The sequence below is a fragment of the Simochromis diagramma genome, unplaced genomic scaffold (genome assembly GCF_900408965.1).
Source record: "Simochromis diagramma unplaced genomic scaffold, fSimDia1.1 OVJJ01000816.1, whole genome shotgun sequence".
NCBI classification, from domain to species: Eukaryota; Metazoa; Chordata; class Actinopteri; order Cichliformes; family Cichlidae; genus Simochromis; species Simochromis diagramma.
In genome coordinates, this window is record NW_024386908.1 from 9,997,332 (window position 1) to 10,018,170 (window position 20,839).

Sequence of the window (20,839 nt, forward strand, 5' to 3'; positions counted from 1 at the left end):
TCTGTAAATGGTCGCAGGGGATTATTCTGCACTTCACTGTGCTACTCTTGTAGTTTCAGAGTAGCTGCAGCAAGGCTATCACCAGACTAATAGTGAGTTATCACTATTATTACAGATGTAGGCTAGGATTGGTTAAGTGCTGGGAGCAGCAAACTGGAACATACAGAGTTGTAATCTTATTTAACAGCTCTCAAATTGCTCAAAGGTGTGTGTTTTGAAAAAGTTTGCTTGATGTGTGTAAGTGTGAGTGTGTCTGGGGATATGAAGCTGCTCTGCTGTTCCCGGGCCAGCTATTAGTCACGCAGGAGTGGCTAATCTGTAATGGCTGCTGTCACAGCCCTGCCGTGGCTCCTGGTGATGGGTGCACTGTGACAAATGCGCACACACTCACTTTAAGCCTGAGAGCACACACAACACAGAAGTTCAAAACACACGTACAAAAATATGTGCACTCACGCTGATGCACTTACATACAAAGAATCAAACATTTCACTAATAGTCTTAAGACTTCTGACAAGGTTCCCTGCTTTAGTCGTCAGTCCAGCCTCAGGTGAGGGCAAAGCAAGGGAATTTGGATTACTCCAATTACATTGCTACTCCAACAGACCTGATGTGAAGTGACATCTACATAAATGTACCTTTACCCTTTTTGTTTATTACTGAATTTCGTTTGTTTTTTCTTAAAGCTGAAATCAGAGATTTTATGTTTAGAATTTAAAAAAAACCCTAAAACTATTTTTCTTTCCATTTAGAGCACAGTGGTGGTGGAAAAGGCCATCCAGGATCTGATGAGCCTGATGCAGGACCTGAGTGCCTACTCCAACCAGTTCCTTGAGATGGTCTGCGACAAGCTCAAGGAGTACAAAGAAATCTGCAACACAGCCTACAGGTAAAAAAACACAGAGAAGGCTGGCAGGAAGGTAAACTATAAGGTTAATTATTATGGTTTGATTTATACATTGTTTTAGAAATTCGGTTATTGCGTTTTCTTACAATCACACACACAGACACAGTGCTGTGAAAAGCTGTTCATCTGTGGCCTCTGGTACCATGTAACACCTGGCTAGGAAAAGAGAGGACTAGAGGATATGGAGGGGGTGATAAGCAGGGCAGGAGACACAAGAAAGGACTGACAGACTGCTGGGAGTCCATCTGGACCCTGTCACAGGTCAGCCTCAGTCTCACTGGGGCCTCCGTGTGATAAAGTGTGTGTGTTTGTGTTTCTGAACAGGTCTCTGTCTCCCACAGCCCCACTTATGTGTGTGGTTGCAGATGTGAATGTGATACCCCGGAGTGCTTGGGGTATTAGTAATAATTGCAGAACTAAGCAGTTTCTCTAACATAGGCACAGGCAAACAAAGCAAATAGATACTGGCACTCTGCCACAGATCGTCCTCAAGCCAATTCACGGCTGCTGTAATTTTATTTTATATGTCAGTAAAGATGGTCGTAAATCACATTCACAACTCTCTGATTAGCTCGTGTTCTGTTTGTTAGTACTAAACAGATATTATTTAGCTGTACTTGCTGTATGGCTCATGCACAGCAAAAAAAATTATACTGGAGTTTTTTTTAAAGCTAGAGGTAGGATCAAAATATTGATTTAGCGGTTTATAGTCCGAAAAATCTATATTTTAATTAAAATATGCAGGCGCTTGAATTGATACCCCAGCCTGTGTGACTGATGAGTCACAATTTTATGATTCTTCATGTTGGCCCTTATAAGATGAATAAGGATAAAGTTAACGAACTATTAGTGAAGAAGACGCTCACAGAGGGATATGCCCAAAAATTAAAAACCATTAACTCAGAAAGTTAAAAATTGAATGTCCACATTATCGGCTATTTAATAATGCTAATACACACACAGTGACAGTTCAGTGCAGTAAATCCAAATCACTGTATTGTTACACTGTCGTTGTAATTGAAAACTAATAATAATGTAGTATGACATCATATGCCTTTTAACTACAAATCTCATTTAATTTTTTACACTAAGTTCTTTATCTGTTGGTAAGATGAAAAAAAAAAATGAAACTAGTTTCTTGATATTCTTCCAATATTATTAACAATGTGTTTCTATTTTAGGAGCAAGAACTTAAAAACACCTTTTTACAAATTATTTCTTGCCTAAGTTTGCATTATTATGTCTGTTTTCCCTCAGGGGCATCGTCCAGTGTGAGGAAAAGCTGACCATCAGTGCTTCCTGGGCTAAAGATGAAGACATCAGTCGTTTGCTCCAGTCCCTCCCTAACTGGGCAAATATGGCCCAGCCCAGACAGACCCGACAGAAGAGAGAGGATGAAGAAGACTTCACCAGGTACAAATTATGCACAGTAACAGTATGCACATGTACACATGCTCATTCATATTCATTCGTTATGTATGTGCAGAATTAAATAATGTAAGAATAGCACATACTCACATTCACAGTAGATACACAGACAGAATCAGACGTGGATGTACACAACCACACTTGAGCAATCACGCACTTAATCCCTCCCTCCCATTTTTGCGTCTTTGTTCACATATGTTTTGAACCCCCCTCTTGTTGACTAAGATGTGCCTGTAAAAGAAGTCATGATTGTTCTTTTAAACGCCCTTTATCTGGAGGAGGTGAGGAAACGAGGGAAGAACAAAATAGGAAAATATAAGGAGAGCAGACAGAGGCAGGGAATGGGGGGGGGTCAGTCTTATCGAAATTGCCTTTGAATGTGCACCCTCTTCAGGGAACACTGGAGCTCATCGGAGCGGAAGAGTAAAGTAAATAAATAAATTGGTTATGCGGCCAGAGAAAGTCAATCTGTTGTGTGCACTCTCTTCCTCTCTCATACACTCCCTTTTCTTAGTCACACACACGCGTGCGCGCAGAGAGCACTGAGATAGCAAGAGGGAGACCATAAGGCTGTTTGATTTGAGAGCCGTAGATGTTTTCATCACTATGAAAGGGGATTAGCTTCTGCACGACTCTCAGCCCAGTGCTTTAATAAAGCCTCATTAATAAGCCACACATGCCTGTGCCCGAGTGAGAACGTATGAGCTTGTGGGTTTTGTTTATTTTACCCATCTGTTGTTCAAAGAATCTTGATCTTGCGGGTATCCTAGTGACTCTGGAGGCTAGCTGACATGTCGTGTGTTTGCAGCAGTACAGTTTTGATTTTAAGTTATCCAGCTTCCCAGGTCTCACCCTATGCTTCTGCAACCACAAGTGCTTGAACGCCAAATGCATCTCTGCGTGTTTGTTTTGGCCACTTTGTAAATCTCTGCCTTGTGTTTGGCTTCTTTTTCTAAATGTTTTCCGTCACCTGTTTTTCTCTCCCACCAACTGTTGAGCTAGTGGAAACTTCTTCCTTTTTTTAAGTATCCGCACTCATAAAATTGCTCACAGTTTTCCCCTCCACTCCTTCTGTGTTTATCTCTGTATCCATCCAGCTTTCAGCCCTTCTTATTTCCCTTGTGTGTGAGTCACTGTAAAGGTCAAAGCAATAATTGAACCCCGAGATACTGAGCACATAAGCATAAGATTATTATAAAATTTGAGCTATTTTCAGTTGAACGCATTAACACACAGAGGAGACGTGTGCACATCCATTCTGTTCGACAATCCATTATTTTATTACTTTAAAAAATTTACTTCTATTATTGCTTTTATAAAATCCACTCAGTGTCTGCAAACCAGACATTTTGAGTCCAACCAGGAACCCAATCACTGATAAATTCCTCCAAAGAATGTAACACTGCGGACCGATTAAAGTGCCTTTCACAAAGTCTCCTCTGAGCTACGTCAATGCTTTCACAACTTTTTTTTTAATACCAGCTATTTTTTTTATTTTAAATGGGTATTTGCCACTTGATTGATGGTTAAATTGTGTTTTTCTTTTGCCAAAAATATAATGTGCCTGTCATTCTAACCATACACTCTTACATCCCTCACCCCGTCCATCATTCAGGGCTGCTTTTGCTAAGGAGTCAGAGGTGCTGACTGGGAACCTCGGAGACAAGTTAATCCCACAGAATGAGATCCTGCGTGATGTCAGTGACCTCAAGGCACTGGCCAACCTTCACGAGAGCATGGAATGGCTTGCCTGTCGCCTCAAGACGTTCTTCGTCACACTGCCTCACGCATCCAGTAAGTTGTGTAAATGTGAAGTAAACAACAGACTTAGTTGTGAACTTCCTTGAATAATTGTATTTCTTCCAAACAAAGTAAAACCTGCACATCATAATGACAGTCGATATCTGTGAAGGTGTTATTTTTTTTTTGATGAAATAAAACGAAGCTAGCACAATGATATTTTTGACACAAACAGAGACATATGCAGTGAAATTTCCACCTACATCTAGTACGATGACGCCAACGCAGACATCTGTTGCCGTTTGCTGCTCTTTCTGCAAAACTCAGTTTTTTCTTTAATACATGAGTTTTGCTTGTGGAACGGTTGCATTTGACCAAAAGTAAGATGATCTTTTCTGTCAGTTTCCTTTCTACAGTTTGTTTTTTGTTTTTTTTGTTTTTTCCATTTATTTTACTTGAAACTGATAAAAAGGCTCTCATTGCTCCAAACTTTAACTATAGCACTTTTTTTTAGAAAAACCTGAATATATGAGGTGTAATTAAACAGTTTTGGAAACTGGACCAGATTTGAATTAGCCTAATCTTACCTGCAACTGTTTGGCCCATGTCTGTGTGGATCCAGTGTCTACTGGATGTTCTCTGATGTGTCGGGCCTGCCCCCTTCTAACTTGATTTTCATTTTGTTAAAGTCACAACGCGCCACATCTGGCAGAGATTGCCGCTTTGTCTTTTCGATGCACTGTGTGTCAGCACATAATGGCGGGCGACCACAGTTTGGGTCGTTTATGCTGAACCCTTCTCCCCAAGGCTGTTCAATTTATGGCAAATATCAGAATCCAAATTATTTTTGCTCAGTGCTGAGATAATGATATAGATAAAGATTTAACATAATTAAATTAGAAACAAGTGGATTTGTTGAACTTTACAAAAAGTCACTAAAACTGTAATTATATGTCAAGAAATTAATATAAATAAAATAAATAAGTGAATTTGAACTGAACCAAACATATCACAAGGAGTGAATCTGGGCTTTTAGGGTGGGGCAAACATATATCAAGTGGATGTGCTGCACAATATTTGCTTCACAACAAATATACTGGGCCTTGGACGATATGAGTTCCAAGGTTGGCAAAACATTTGACCTTGATCTTCATTGTTAGCACTCAAGATCAATGGTGACCTTGGAAAAAAATTAAAGAAGCCATATTATATGAAAGGACATGGAGTGTCTCTGTATTTATCTTTAGTTTTTTCCTAAAATTGAAATATGATTATGTAAAGGCTTAGTATAGAAATAACTATACAAGCACTCTAAACATGCATCTTTGTCATTACACACCCTTTGATGTTTGATATATTGCAGTACGGTGCTAAATTAAAACACCGGTTTGTATTCCTAAAGATGCTGCCTCCAGTGCCTTGGGTTATTAGGTATTTATTGATCAGAATGCATAAAGATTGAATGCATTGTCTGGATGGTTTATGTACAGTAGGATCACAATCAGAGATAGATGAATTTTCCTCATCTTTGCGTTCTGTGCTTTTGTAGCAACACTTCGTACCTGTGCCTCATTAAATTCTTGTTTGAGTGTATTATCACACACTCATTACCTTCCCTACTGGAGTTGTCAAAGAGCACTTTACACACACACTCATTATCTTTGGTTGTGCTTCTGTAAGTGTGGGCGCATAAACGCCTGGCCTAATCAGGACTCATGAAAGCATTTCCTACATTCCCTGCTCAGTCATCACTTTTGTATCATTAATCACTGATAAAAGAATGAAGAGTCTGTGTGTGTTTCCAACTAGCAAAGACTTTATGTAGATCTTATTAATCACTTATCATTACTTGTGTTTTTTTCTAATCCCTGTTGTCACATGTCAATGTTTAATCGCCAAGATTAAATTCTAGCATCTTATAATATTCCTCTTCAAGTCCAAATCTTTTTTTGTTAGCAACATTTAATGGCAGTCAGCGAGTTAGTGCTCCCATTAGTACTCCCACTTTAGAAATACCTGAACACCTGCTTGTTCATGCAATTACCCACTTAGGCAGTAGTGGAACAGAAGTCTAAATCATAGAAATCCTGCATATTCCAGTCAGGAGTTTTAGTTATTAAACACTTTAAACATTGAAAAAGAACTAATAGTGACAAATGGGCTGCTTGGTGCAAAAAAGCAGACAGAAATTAGCAAATAGAAATGCGTTGTTGAAGAGAGAGGTCAGAGGCAAATATACAGGAAGGGTAGGCCATCTTCTCACAATGCACAGCAGATCTCACTTTAAAGCGATTACAATGGCTTCCAGTTCTGTCAGTCAAGAACAAGTCTGCTCAGGGCGCACACAAAAGCATAGCTTGGTCTGTATCTTGATTTGTGCTGAGGGATGCAAATAGTCCAGTAGGGTCACAGTTTGGCATCAACAGCTTGAATCCATGGACCCAGCTTGCCATGTGTCAACGGGCCATGCTGAGTGCAGCAGTATAAGAATGCATGGATCTTTTCCCATGGCGCTTCAGGGTCTTGATGGCTGCAGTTTACCATCTTTTAATGACTACTTTCAAATTTATAATGTCTGCCTGGTTTTGTCTAACTGGTTTTAGGAGCATTACAATGAGTGCAGTGGACTTCAGTGGCCTCCCCATTACATCAAAGAATCCAGCAAAATTCCCTTCCATATTGATGTGCAGCAAAAAATCTTGCAGTACAAGGATGTCAGCATGGATTATTATCTCAAAGGAATGTTTTTAGCATCCAGTGGAATCCACACCAAAAAAGATGTCAGGCTGTTTGACAACAAACAGGGGCCCTGAACAGCATTGATCTGGTGTTTCCTATGAAGTGTTTATACAATAAATGTGCATTAAATGTGCATAAAAGCTTTTCCCTAAATCATAAACAGACTCCAGACTTTACATTGTCAGCCTCAAGCAGTAGTAACATTATTAAAGATGTCATCAAGCTGCACTTGTTGAATTTGATTGGTGTAATATTATTATCAGTCTCGAGGAGATGAAAAATTCCCTTTGTATAAAAGCTGTTTAATTTCCAGAAAAAAATAAGACAACTGCATATTTGATATCCGTTTTATTGATTTTTTTGTTACTAAGGATTTATTTATCTGTTATGCTGACTGAGATTAAACAACATAATAACCACATTTTAAGATTAAAAGTATCTAGATCTTTTGTCACCTTTTACAGCCTTCACATTTCGAGTTATTGTGTTGCAGTACTTCTGAGAAACTAAGCTGTGTTCACTGTGGTATCTTGGGGCTTCCGGCAGAGCTGAGGTAAATTATTCACCTTTCTTGTAGGCATAGAGAGGGCTTCAACCTTTATCAGCCATTGTCACAACTCCCTGGCTTCAGTCCTCTGATTGCTCATTGAACTTGCACTTATTTTGCCCTTCCATATCACATCTTTTTCTTTTAGAAATAAAGTAATTAAATGAGAAATATTCTTATTTAGACTCAACTTTGTCAGTGCAGTATCTTCCCTTCCTTCTCACTCTGACGCTAGCTTCCTTCGTCTATTCATAGATAAGAATTCAATAAAAGTACGGGAAGGGACGTGACATAATTATCATTAATTCTGGCGGGTGGCACTAATGGGAAGGATAGGGCAGTCACTTATCATGCTGGGACAGCCTCCGTATTGTTCATTATTTAGTGTTTGGTGAGCTGATGACGGACTACGTGTGTGATGGTAAGGGTGCATTGTGCGTGAGTGTGTGTGCGTGCGCGCGTGTGTGTACATAGCCGTGCACTGTATGAGATGGGACAAGGGTACAGCAGGGGGAAAAAGACCCCACCTTATCTCATCCCCCACCCCGCCTCACGTCTATGCCTCTCCAAATTGGATTTTATATTACAGAAGCAGTCAGGTATGAACAACTCATTTTCCTCTCCCTGTTTTTGCTTTTTCTTTATTTCATTTCTCTTTTTTGCATTCCTGCTTCATTCCTTCTTGGCTTTTCTTTCTTTCTGTCTTTCCTTCTTTCTTCCTTATCCGGCAAGAGTGAAGGTTCTTCCTTTTCTTTTTTGTCCAAGTGCTAAGGATCTGGTAGAGTTTGTCCACGGCTCTGTAATCTCTGCAGTGGTTGCTTGCATCCTTTTTCCTGAGGCTTAATTCGACTGGATGTGTGATTACATACGTAGCCATTAAGGTTGGAACAATTCTTCCCATATACAATATTACCTCAATTTTGGGCGACTGTATTAGTCCAGAGCTTGTTTCGTTGAAAATAAAATGAAAATAAACTCATTTATGTTCATATATTTCACTCTTCACCTGAATATTACCACCAGAAATCTCATGAGACTAGCTCACTTCAAGTCACCTCCTCATGACCAACTAGCATCAGTAACATAGGCACATGGCTAATTTGCATATTATTACATAGTGAACTGCTGAAGCTACTTCTCAGCCCCTGTTCAACCTATATTTATTAATAGAGCCTGTTTACACAAATGGACAGCATGCTCTATGAAAAAATGGTTAAAAATATGCAGAGTTAAACTGTACCTTTTACTACAAAGCTTGGCTAACATATCAGTAGTGACCCTGCAGTTAGCTATGGCAATGATGCTTTCCTGTAACATATTTATCCTGATGTAGATTAGATTTAGTGTGCATAGTTGCAGATTTAAGCATCTTTGAATATCTCTGTGTGTCAGAAGATGTCTGAAGTAAGCTTGCATGTGTGTGTCGGTAATAAGGGCTATGTATGTATGTGTGTTGACAGACTGTCTGTGGAGGTGTCCACAGAAACGGTCTTATCGCCCATCTGGTTGCAGCACTGGTCATCTAATCCATTCTGACAATATTTACCTGACAACACACACATGCACACACGGCTGAGAAGCAATGCCAACCACTTTTTCTTCTTGACTTGGTTTATTAAGTAGACCTGTTATGCTAATTTCCAGCTCCACGTTTTTGCTCTTGGACTCAATTTGAGTAGCTTAGCATGACTGACTTTTAAAAAATAGTTCTTATTTGTGCCCTCAGTTCATCCCCCGTTTAAGACAAGCCTCTTTTAATGATGTTCCCTGTCTTCTGATTGGTTTGACCACTGTATCTTAGGCCCAAGTAAAATACCTAAAATGAGCCACTGTATTTGACAGCCTTGTTAAATCTTCTGTTGGTCAGTCTTCTCGAGCAATGCAGTATATGGTTGTGCACAAAAGTGTGTCTTAATGTTGGAAGTCTGGACATCATTAGGTAGGCGTAGATACAGACCTTTCTAATCTAGCCTGCAGGGTTTCTAGGCAGTAATCATGTGGCCTCCCTATAGGAGGAGGCTTCTTCTCATCTCAGTGGCTCACCTTAACTATGGTGAGTGCAGGTCTTTCCCCTTTAGCAGTATTTTTCTTGACTTCATTTAACAAGGGAACTTGACTGAGAAAACATTCTTATTCACTGCAGAGACCTGGGGGGGTAGTTTAAGTGGGAGATGGTGGTGATGTTTTTCAGTAATTGGCTACATTTTTATATAACTCCTTTCTACTCTTATTGACCACTCAAAGTGCTTTGAACTATAAGCCACATTCATCCGTTCACTCACATGCTACATTTACAGTGCTTCCTGTATTTCACACATACTCACACCCTTCACTGCTTGGTGTTCAATATCTTGACCAAGGACAATTTGATGGATTGAAGGAGCCAGGGATCGAATCACCATCTGATTAGTGGAAACCCACTGTTCTCCCAGTCCAACCAACTGCTAAGTAGTCTAATATTGTATTCTGGTCAATATTACAGCACTCCTCACTATTACTGTCAAAACTTTAAAGCATGAACTTTTGATTCCTTCTCATTTTAAAAGCATTTGACACAATTAGATGTCATCAGACATCAAAATCTTTTAATACCATCATTATTTTATATCTCTCTCTCCTGCCCCTCCTTTTCTCTATCTCTGTCTCTGGACCGAAGTTTAGATCTCAGTGTGCAGATGTTCGTCCTATACCAGAGGCAGCAAAATAATTAATAACTCCTTTCTTACGGAGTCATTTATGAATCATTCATCACTCCAATCCTGCAGGATACTGTCCTTTGCTTATCTCACTCCATTTTCTTTTCCATGCTATGCTGTGGATTTACAAAAAAATATGATTTTCATAAACTCTTTAGTGAGTGTAGTTCCACAGGAAATATCATGTCCTGTTATTCCTCTTCTTAATGTGTTGATTATGCTCTTATTGGCAGTGGGTGCAGTGAGTCTAAGTGATTGTGTTAATATGAACTGTCCGTTTATGTAGGCGCATGCATTCTGTGTCTGTGTGAATTCCATCACTGATCTTCTCCCTTAATGTCTGCCACCCTCATCCTTTGCAGATGGCAAGCAACAGACGTTTTCCTTAGATGAGATTTGAAAATAATTGGATAAGCACAAAGCACATGCACGCATGCCTATACATGAACGCATAAGTAGATGCATGACATGCAAATACATATCTTCACATTTAATAATGCACACACAAGAACTCATAAATAAGAGATAGGAGGAATTTAGTTGGAGGAAAAGGCAACCAGAAAAAGAAAAAATAGAGCAAGAAAGTTGTCAGTCAGGACAAATGAGTCGTCTCCCTTTGCCCGTCTGTTCCTGACTCTAATGGTGCCCCCCATGCTGCGACGCCTCCCTCGCATCATCAAAGCAGCGCAAGGCTCGGGGTGGCAAGAATCCGAGTGTGTTTTTGTGTACGTGTCCGTACGCTTGTGTGTCTCTGGTCGTGTGTTTTTCACAGACACCCCCCAGAGAGACCTCCAGCAGTGTGTGCCACAGTAAGGCCTTTTTTTCTGCTGTCAGAAAAGTGAGCGAGTGAGTGAGCGTAATGCACATGAGAGGAAACAAGCCTCCGAGTCAATTCCTGCACATATACAGACAGTTAGTGGGAAATACTCCCACAGGCAGAGCATTCGCAAGGCTTTGGCTCTCTCGCACCTGTAACTACAGAGAGAGAAAGAGATAGACGCACTCAGAGAAAATTAGTCTATATTTAAGTCTTTTGGCAGAAGCTTTAAAACGTTTTTGTCTTAAAATTGTGCTTTTTTTATTTTAGGAGACAGTATTGTGTTTTAATGGTGGGTTCTGTATCTATTAATGATCTCAAAGTTGACCAGGGAGTGTGAACAGCATCAGCTTCACACAATCAGGTGAAAATAATTAATGTAATATCCTCTACTCTCTTGAGAAATCAATGTTTTTCTTTCATTAAAAGCAATCTTGTTTGTTGTTCCGTTGACTCTTAGCTAGATTAATATTGGTATCTCTCAGCTGAAGATCTAAGCCACAAGACCCCCCCCCCCCCCCCCCCCCTGCGGGGTGAGGGGCAATTCGATATAGATTATTAAATATTAAATTATTGTCATTACATATAGTAACACTGATGCTGATTGCCATTTAAACAAACAAAGTTGAGCATAATTAATGTGTAAAGTAGTCCACTTACTGAAATCAGGTTTTGGTTTCTTAGGCCAATTCAAAGTAAAAGTAACAAAGTAACAAAAATACATTTTTAGTAGAAGTCTACCATGCTACATAATTATTTATTGCTATTAACTGCCTGTAGGGGCTGTACACCAGAATTATTTTAGCTGAACTAACCACACTGTTAGTTCATACATCCAGAACGTTCATCACTTGCAGACCTTTAATAAGAAACATAATTCCAAGCTGTTATCTCTGTATGTCAGGTACACAGGCCATAAGAGCAACTGTCACCAATGTCACATCACAGCCCTGACCGTGTTTGCTTTTCTGATTGGACGGTCATGGCGTATACCTGACTGCTGTTTGCTCGGAGCAATGCTTTCTCATTTTCTCAGAGATAAATTTAAAGTAACTACAATGCATACAAAATGTGCACAGAGGAGGACACAAAAGCACAACCAATGCAAAGCAAAATAGATTTTTTGGATTTAAGTATAGAGAGAGAATCAAGAATATAGGATTGTGCAAAGGTCTTGCATCACCCCTCATTTCTTTCTATTTTGCTTTAAAGGAGTGAAAGTTTGTAGTTTTAAGTGCTCTTGAGCACTCTCTGGAGGTCTTACACTTTTTTATATATTGGCTCTTTTTTCATTAATTTACAGTCCAGTCCTTGTACCTTACCATAGTCAGATGAATATGGTGTTCTTTCAGTCAAACAACAAGGGATGAACCATTGTTCTCTACACATAACAGTCAACTTAGCAAATAAAACAATTTTAAATTGCATTTTTAGGCACTTTGTTACTAAATATCTTGTTGCAAAAACACTAGACTACACAATAGACATAGAATTATCTTTTTGCAACAAGGTGTTTTCCAAAGCGCTATTAGCCAAAAACTTATATATTCCAGCAAGATGTGTCTTGTGTCCTTAATAAATTTGAGGAAGCTAGATGAGTGGATGCCAACAAAAGAAGTTTTAGGCTTGAAAAGTACAGCAGATTAGCAATATGTTAAAGTGATGTAAGATTCTTAAGAAATAGGCAAATTTCCAGCAAAGAGTTGACATAGGACCTGAGAGATGCATCTGGCCCTTCAGTCTATCTACTGTTCACTGAAGCCTCATCAGCCATGGCCTCAGTTTAAGGGTGGCTGTCAAGAAGCCATTCTTAACAAAGGAAGGAGGGAGAGAAAGCTAAGGTAAGGGCTGGACTGAAAGTCAGTGCCAGCAGTTCTTATAGAGTAATGAATCCAAATTGTAGATTTTGGTTTCAAATTGTCTTCGGTATGTGCGGTAGAAGTCAGGAGAAGTACAACAATGAGTGTCTACAGCCATCTGTAAAACACAGTGGAGTCGTGTTTTTGGGATGCATTTCAGCCAGTGATGTTGACGATCTTGTCAAAATTGATGGAATTATAAACACAGAACAGTACTGTCATATTTTTGATCCATCATGTAATAGTATCTGACTGGTAGTGGCTTCAATTTTCAGCATGACAGAGATGCCAAATACACGTCCAGTGCAAAAAAACACAGTGGAACACTGTTGGTCATGGATTGGCCTCCCCAGAGCAAAAACAAAGAACAGAGCAAAACTGGAACAAAGTCCAAACAATAACTTTGAATGTACTTCAAGAAGCCTGGAGAATTATTCCTGAAGAACACTTACAGAAACTACAAGAAAGCTTGTCTAAGAGAGCTCAGGCTGTGTTGAAACATACATTTCTAAGCAGTCTTCTGAAAGGAAGAAATTGCAGTTGGAGATTGTTTTTACATGTTCTATATGTAGCCTAGTGAGAACACAGTTAAGGTAGACATGGCTTTTTTGGTGGTATAATTCAAAAGAGTCAAGGAGAAGAAAGAATAATCATCACTTAATTGCAGGCATAGTTTTGATTTGTTACTTCTTTGTTCTTAGCGGTGTGTATGCATGCATGTGTACCAGCTTGCATGCATGTGTGACCTTCGGAAGGGCAGGAAGAATAACTAGGGAGCTGGTTTTGACTGCAGCACATCGATCGTGGACCCCTGCATTCTCCTGCTCAACAGTCACTCTTTGTACACACACCAACACCCTCTCATGGACACACACACACACACACACAGACACACACAAACACACACACACACTCGCCTCATTGACCAAATAGACTTACATATGAGTGACGGGGCCAATTTCTCTCCTTTTCCTCTCCTTGTTAATTTATGGCCATTGATCTACGCTGAGCTGAATTTATATACACTCATCATGCTCTCTGGTTCTCTCTCTTTCACACACACACACACTCAGGTCTTTTGTGTGGCTTACAATGCAGTGCAGTGACACATGCTCTTGCTGCCTCAGCACAAGTAATGGGAAGAAAGTACAGGAACATGCTGAAGGACTCAGGAAGTGTGTGAAGCTGAACTAATGAGTTTGCGAATGTGTGTACCATATGAGCTAACGTTATTTACAGAACTTGATAATGTCAATATGGAATGGAATACATGCTTATTACTGCAGAGTAACAAAACAACACATTAATAACAATCTTAGGACAATGTTTGGGAGCTCAAGGGCAGTTTAAGAAAAACACCACGGGCTGGCAGGCCTTTCCCTAGCTTTCAAGGACTTTTCAGCAGATTCCAAACCTTAAGACTTTGTAAAAAGAGTGACACTCTAGTTTAGTACAATGCACAAGTAGCCTGCTGGAGGTCATTTTGTAAGGTTCTAGCAGTGCTCCTCCTGTTGCTTCTTGTACTAAGGAGCAAATACAAGTCCTGCTGTGGGGTTGATGCCAAATATGGACCTGTCCACCTGTCCTTATGTAACCCATGTAGCCCATCTCCTGCTATCTCACCCACATTCTTGAGACTGTGCTGGGAGACAAAGTAGACCTAGGTATGGATGGGCCATGACTGGAATAAACAAACTATATGAGCAACCTGACTGGGCTGTAATTACTCTCTAATGCTGCCAGCAGTGACAGGGCACTGACAAAAACCAAAATTAGAGGAAAAACTGGTCAGGAGGGATAAGAAGAAAGCAATGGTCTGTGGCCACCACCTGCAAATTCATTCCCTTTTTGGGGATTGTCTTGTTGTTGCTTCTCCAGTGCACCTGTTGTCACTTTGATTTGCACCAAAGCAGCTGAGATGGATTCACAATGGTTCATGCTTCCTAACTGGACAGATCGATGTCCCTGAAGTTTAACTGACTTGTGATATGTGTTGATTGAGTGGTCCCTTCATTTTTTGAGCAGATTAGTTTGTTGTTATTTTCTAGTCTATATAAGCTAAAATGGCATGATTTCTCCTCATATATGTTACCCATTTACCCACTTACAGTACTTATTCAGTTTTGTTTTGAGTGCCGGGTTAGGGCAGCACAGTAAAAATACAATACAATTCACTGCAACAACAATACAAATACAATATCAACACAGTACAATAAAGTGAAATAAAAACAATATATTGCAGTACCAATACAATATGTGCAGTAAACTCATTTGCTCTTGTTCTTATTTTAACATCATCCTCTTTTAAACAGGTTATCATACTTGTTGTTTTCCCTATTAGTGGGTGAATCAATAATAGTGAATCAATAGTACTCAGTTAAGAGCAAAATAAAACATATTTTACAATTGAAAGCCTCAAAAACTGTTTATCTTCACCCTGATTAACCCTGTTTTAACCTTTGTCTGTGCAGTGTGTCGACCAGCATGCAGACGTTCAATGTGTGATGTTCAAAGTTATAGAAATATATTCATTATTTTTCAATAAGAACTAAGTAATCTCCACAAAATATAATAAGCATGAAGTAACAAAGGCAAGACAAGTGCCTTTGTTAATTTATACATTTAATTTTTTTGCACATATTTAATATTTTGACATTAAATCACATTAACTGAATACTTGACTCATCCCCTATGTTTTAAAAAGCACCTGTTAAATGAGTGTACGCACACAGCCTTTCAAATAGCTGTAACACAGGATGCAGAAACCATTTACAATGGTCCTTTTACTCACTTCAACTGCTCCTGTTTGCAATAATTGAGTTTTTCTATGCCTATCGTGTGTTCTCATCTTCCTACATCTCTATGATCCCAACAGACAGCCAGGTGGTTGGAGAGAGTGAACGCAGCAGGGAGCAGATTCTCCAGACCCTCAACGACCTGTCCAGGGGCTTCCAAGATATTGCAGACCGTTGCCTCCTGGTGCTGCATCTGGAGGTCAGGTATGCAGGAGAAACTGCCCAACTCTTCACTGGAGGGATATAAACGTTCAGGGATGTTTTATGTTGTCCAGATCTTATGGCTCTCCTTTATGCAGTAATATGACAAAATTCAGCATATTTAATTATTTTATTTATACAAATATTTTTTCAATACCTATTTAATATAAAGAAATTGGTCATAATAGTTGATCATTTTTTTAGGCAAGTCATAAAAGTATAAACAATGCATACACAGAAAGCATTAGACTCTAAATGCAGAGTTAAAAGCAGGTTGTGTCAAATTGAATTATACGAGCATGGTGATGTATTCCACCTTAAGGTAATGAGTTTTTAGCATAAGTAGATTTTGGAAGACAAAATTTTTTGAAAACAAATAATATCACTGGGAAATTCTATTGCTTCAGCTATCATCATTCACTGGCATGGTGTGACATGCAACAAAACAACTGCAGTCATTGTTTTCCAAGTCTGCACGCTGCCACCATAATGATTCATGTGGCAATGATGAGCCTCAACTCATCAAGGTCCTCCTGCACATGTTATCTGCCTGATATTTTTATGTGAATATTATTTGAAGCACATCAAATAATGCCACTCTAACTGTGCGTGTTGCACTTCCCCTTCACCTTCTTCCCAGGAATTCTGTAATCACTATGTTCATAACATTCATTTGCGTCACTGAACAAAGAAGCAGAATTATACTGCCGCTGAAAAGGCTGGGGTCACTTAAATGTCTTTGTTTTTGAAACAAAAGCTTTTTTCCCCCCATTTAAAATAAGATCAAAGTAGTAAATTGCCAGATTTTAGAAGAAGTATACTACTCTCGTAACAGAGCAGTTAAAAAACAGACAGAGCGAGAACCAACTGAACAAGTAAGAAAAGTACATCAGAGTGTATTTTTTGAGAAAACAAAGAGTTACTGGTCTTACTCAACAAGCAGCTTTGTAAAGTGGTATCCAGAAGACACATGTTTTACCATGAACAGTGAAGAAGTGGCTCCTTGATGCCGGCTTTGGGATGCGAATGTAAGACAAACTTGCAAAGACAAATCCATGTGAGACTGGCCAGTAGGAGATGAAGATTCTGATTGTCGAACAAACATAGACTTGGGGTGGGGGGTGCTAGTTTCCAAACAGGAGGACAGTGACCAAAGCAGTCACTTTGACAGCAAGTTTTCGATTTCGTTTGTTTCTAAGTTGTATTGTTTCTCAAGGGCTGATCAAATAGGCGCATCGAACCTTATTGCATAATGTGCATGCATCCAAACTCGTCCCACCTTTCTAAATTATTTAGAACTTACTCAGTTCTGATTGGCTCTCGTCTCTCAAGGATAATTTTCATCAAATTTTTATTTGTTGACAAACTTGTCAGTACACGTCATTGTCAGTTACATTTTATTTAGCTATCGTCTTGTTTTTGGCAAAAAATAAAAGTTCGGTGATGAAAATTACTGGTCAGCGAAATGAACACTGAACCAAAGCACAGGTCCAAACTGCTTAAAGAGGAAACAGTCAAATGCTGTTGTCTCTGTTATGGTGTGGCCTGCACAGTCACTGGAACACAACCCGATTGATGTTGACAACTTGATTATATGGTATGTAAGAAGCAGCTGTCAAACTAATACAACTTGTGAGAAACGCTTTGGGAAACATAGGGTCAAATTTCTCTGGAATGCCTCAGCAAAATGCCAAAGGTCTGCAAGGCTAGGACTGCTGCAGATGGGCAATTCTTTGAGGAAGGTGAAGTTTAAAGGACAAAATGTTTATTTTACTAAAAATGTCTGTCAATGTCTTGGTTATATTTCCTTTTACTGTACAAGGTCATTCAACGAATACAAGTGCGAGTTATGAGTTACCCCAAACTTTCAAGCCGTGTGTATTTGGTTCCTACACACAACATTGCTCAGAGCACGTGTCATTAAATCAGATGAGTTAAAAGAACCAGTGGCATCACACGCATGCCCTTAATGCACGAGTTCAGAAATGTATCTTCAGCGTGTGTTTTGAATGTCAATATCTAAGTTAATTTACCACACCATATACTTTCTCACACCCACATCCTCTAATAGTCCTCCATCATCCCTCCCCATTTCTTCCATCCATCCATGTACTACTATTTCCCTCTAGACCATTGTGTAGCTTATGCAATATTGTTGATGATTCCAGTAGAAAACCCTCCCTGAGGCTGATGTCTAGCTATATGCTACACTCCATTGACTCTCCCCATCTAGCAAATTTCCCTTGATAGTGGTACCAGCTAAATGAAGCCATGAGCAAGAAAGAAGAAGGGTTGGGGGGGGGGGGGGTGGATGAAAAGATGGAAGAGAGATGAGTGAAGTTAAAGTAGGAGTGGGGGTTAAAGAAGAAAGCTAGAGTGGGCTAAGTGGGAGAAATGATTGAATAGAGAGAGAAGGAGGTCGGATGGAGGCTTTGAAAATGCTGTGTAGTTGTTGGCTTTGCCTTAGGGAGGAAGAGAAATTCACCCATATAATTTTATACCCTTCAGCTCTGGGCAGTGTGATTATGGAATTATAAAACTATTGACTTTTTAAGTCTAGACCGAAATTAGCTTTCTGTGGACCTCAAAGACCTCATACTAATTTATAGGTCTTTAGGGAACCTGAAAAACAGAATGTATTGTTAAAGGATAGGTCAAAATCCACCTGCTCTAACTATTAAAATCCTAAAAGTATTATTAGATGTTTGTACTATGGGCAGGAAATATTTGGATAAGGTTGAGATTAAAGGGTTGGTTTACTTATTATCGGTATTTCCACTTAATAATCCCTCTAAAATGACATTTTTACATAACAATAATCGAAACTTTGAGAGCATTTCTGGTATTTTAGTTTATTTGTGGCATTTAGCTATGAATCCATTAAAAAAAAAAAAAAAAACGGCTCAAAAATCTGACTAGGAAAAGGTGAATACAAAAACTCTTTGGCAAGGTCCTCAACCCAGTTATTCTGCTATAGCTGGGGGCTTTATTGCCATTCTGGTACAACAGTCTTCCTTTAACTACTGCCTCTAAAACACTCAAGATAAAATATGCGAGGAAAAATACACAAAACTGTGTTATAGACATAAGTGTGCTTTCTACAAATTAAATAGTTTGAAAGGACAATTGACCTTAGTAGATTTATTAGACATGGCATTAAGTATATAAGCAGCTCCATTTAAGGTTTAAAACTCCTCAGAAGTGCACAGCATATTCAACAATCTGCTCTACAACACTTTGCTCAGGTGACTGGTATCCAACAGTGATGTAGTGGTAGTTGTACAAGTGGATATATTATGAGTACTCTATAAACAGAATGATTTCTGTAGAAATTATAAGTATTAGAGTAGGTTTAGTGGGGCTTGAGGAATGAGAACACTCTGTGCCCGCTAAAGTGCCTTCTAACTATGTTAACCTCCAAAGCACAGAGAATAATACAGTTCATACATATTTCCTGACTCACCACTTTTCCTTGTCGTTCTCATGTTGGACACTCAGCATAGTTCATAGTTTATTTAGGCATATCAATACATAGTTGCCAAAGAATTTGGATGGCACAATGGTCTTGACAAAGCAGAATATGTAACTTTTAATTTCCAGACAGCAAAAGGTAAAAAATTGGAGAAGAAAAACCTATGAATTATCTACAGCATTTAATTTTCTATTTTCTCTTTTCTTTCCCTGTTTTAATCCAGGGTGCACTGTTTCCATTACCTGATCCCCCTGACCAAACAAGGAAATTATGCCATTGTGGCTAATGTTGAGAGCATGGACTATGACCCTCTGGTGGTCAAACTGAACAAGGACATCTCAGCCATAGAGGAAGCCATGGGGGCCGCCTTGCAGCAACACAAGTTCCAGTATATTTTTGAAGGTCAGCAGCCCCCCTAGGGTGACGTTTAAGTAACTGCCTCTAAAATATAGCTCTCTTCAACAACTTTCAAAGAACCTAAGAGTCTGAAAACATTGTTAAAATGTTCTTTCTTATCCCCAAATTTCCTTAAAAATAAAAAGAATTGTATATCTCTTTCCTGATATAATCACATATCCTTCATGCCTCTTTTTTTCCTCATCTCTTACCAGGTCTTGGTCATCTGATCTCCTGTATTCTGATCAATGGGGCTCAATACTTCAAGAGGATCAGCGAGTCTGGCATCAAGAAAATGTGCAGGAACATTTTTGTCCTCCAGCAAAACCTCACCAACATCACCATGTCCAGGGAGGCAGACCTCGACTTTGCCAGGTTAGAGTCCTTTTTCCACATTTTGAGCATGGAGAGGAAAGCTAAGCTAAGAAAGCTTCCCTGGAGCAGTTTCTGTGGTTCAGTAGCTGAAACAAGCCTTCCACTCAGTGCCTTGGACATAACTAGCAACCGTAGGGATCCCAGCTTTATGTTGTCCAATCCATCTGAATCTATGCTTTTGAGCTTATCAATACAGCACTATATTGATAGCATGCATTTCTGCTAGCTGGGCATCGCAAAACAGTTTTAATTGGTTCACTTGTTTGCAAAGCTATCAAAATCCACCCACCATAACGCATAGTGTGTGGCATAAACAGAACAGCAGAGCTGCATGGGTGCTGCTCATGCTACCTCTTAATCTAGACACCGTGATGTTTATTTCCCACTTCCAGCATGCAGAGAAAGCAACGTTGTCTGTGTCAGTGGGAGAACAATGACTCACACAAAATCTTCTTCACATAAGTGAAAATCAGCTGAACAACAAGTGAAACAGTATTAAGGGTTACGTTTGCCTGCTTCTTTTGGACCTTTTTAGCATCTTTTCCAGTTCTACCAGAGCTCATGAGTGTTTTCTATACAAGTGTAACAGAAAGAACAGCAGGCTAATTAGATAGCTAATGTTTACAGGTATGATAAAAAATAAATATCAGCTACTGCATTTACAAACAAGTGCCCCCCTCAGCCACCTGCTACAGTCCAGTTATTCTTACTGCTGGCTGTAAAGCTTTTCAATGCACATTTTATTTCTACTCTATCGTATACTGTAGTTTGAGGAAAGTGCAATGAATTCATAATTCTGTCTCTTATCAGGGTGAAGGCACTGACCTGTAGGCAGTTTTCTGTTCAGGCTTTCAGGCTTGGGCTGTT

General features: G+C 39.4%; 1 protein-coding gene across 1 annotated transcript in view; it reads left to right on the forward strand.

Moving 5' to 3' along the window:
- LOC120735736 (exocyst complex component 4-like) overlaps nucleotides 1–20,839 on the forward strand; it is a 131,225-nt gene that overhangs the window by 92,871 nt on the left and 17,515 nt on the right. Inside the window, exons 8-13 of the mRNA XM_040035347.1 lie at nucleotides 753–889; nucleotides 2,165–2,320; nucleotides 3,951–4,129; nucleotides 15,609–15,732; nucleotides 19,425–19,603; nucleotides 19,813–19,972. Of these exons, the coding sequence (XP_039891281.1) occupies nucleotides 753–889; nucleotides 2,165–2,320; nucleotides 3,951–4,129; nucleotides 15,609–15,732; nucleotides 19,425–19,603; nucleotides 19,813–19,972 (935 nt within the window). The remainder of the gene's footprint in view (nucleotides 1–752; nucleotides 890–2,164; nucleotides 2,321–3,950; nucleotides 4,130–15,608; nucleotides 15,733–19,424; nucleotides 19,604–19,812; nucleotides 19,973–20,839) is intronic.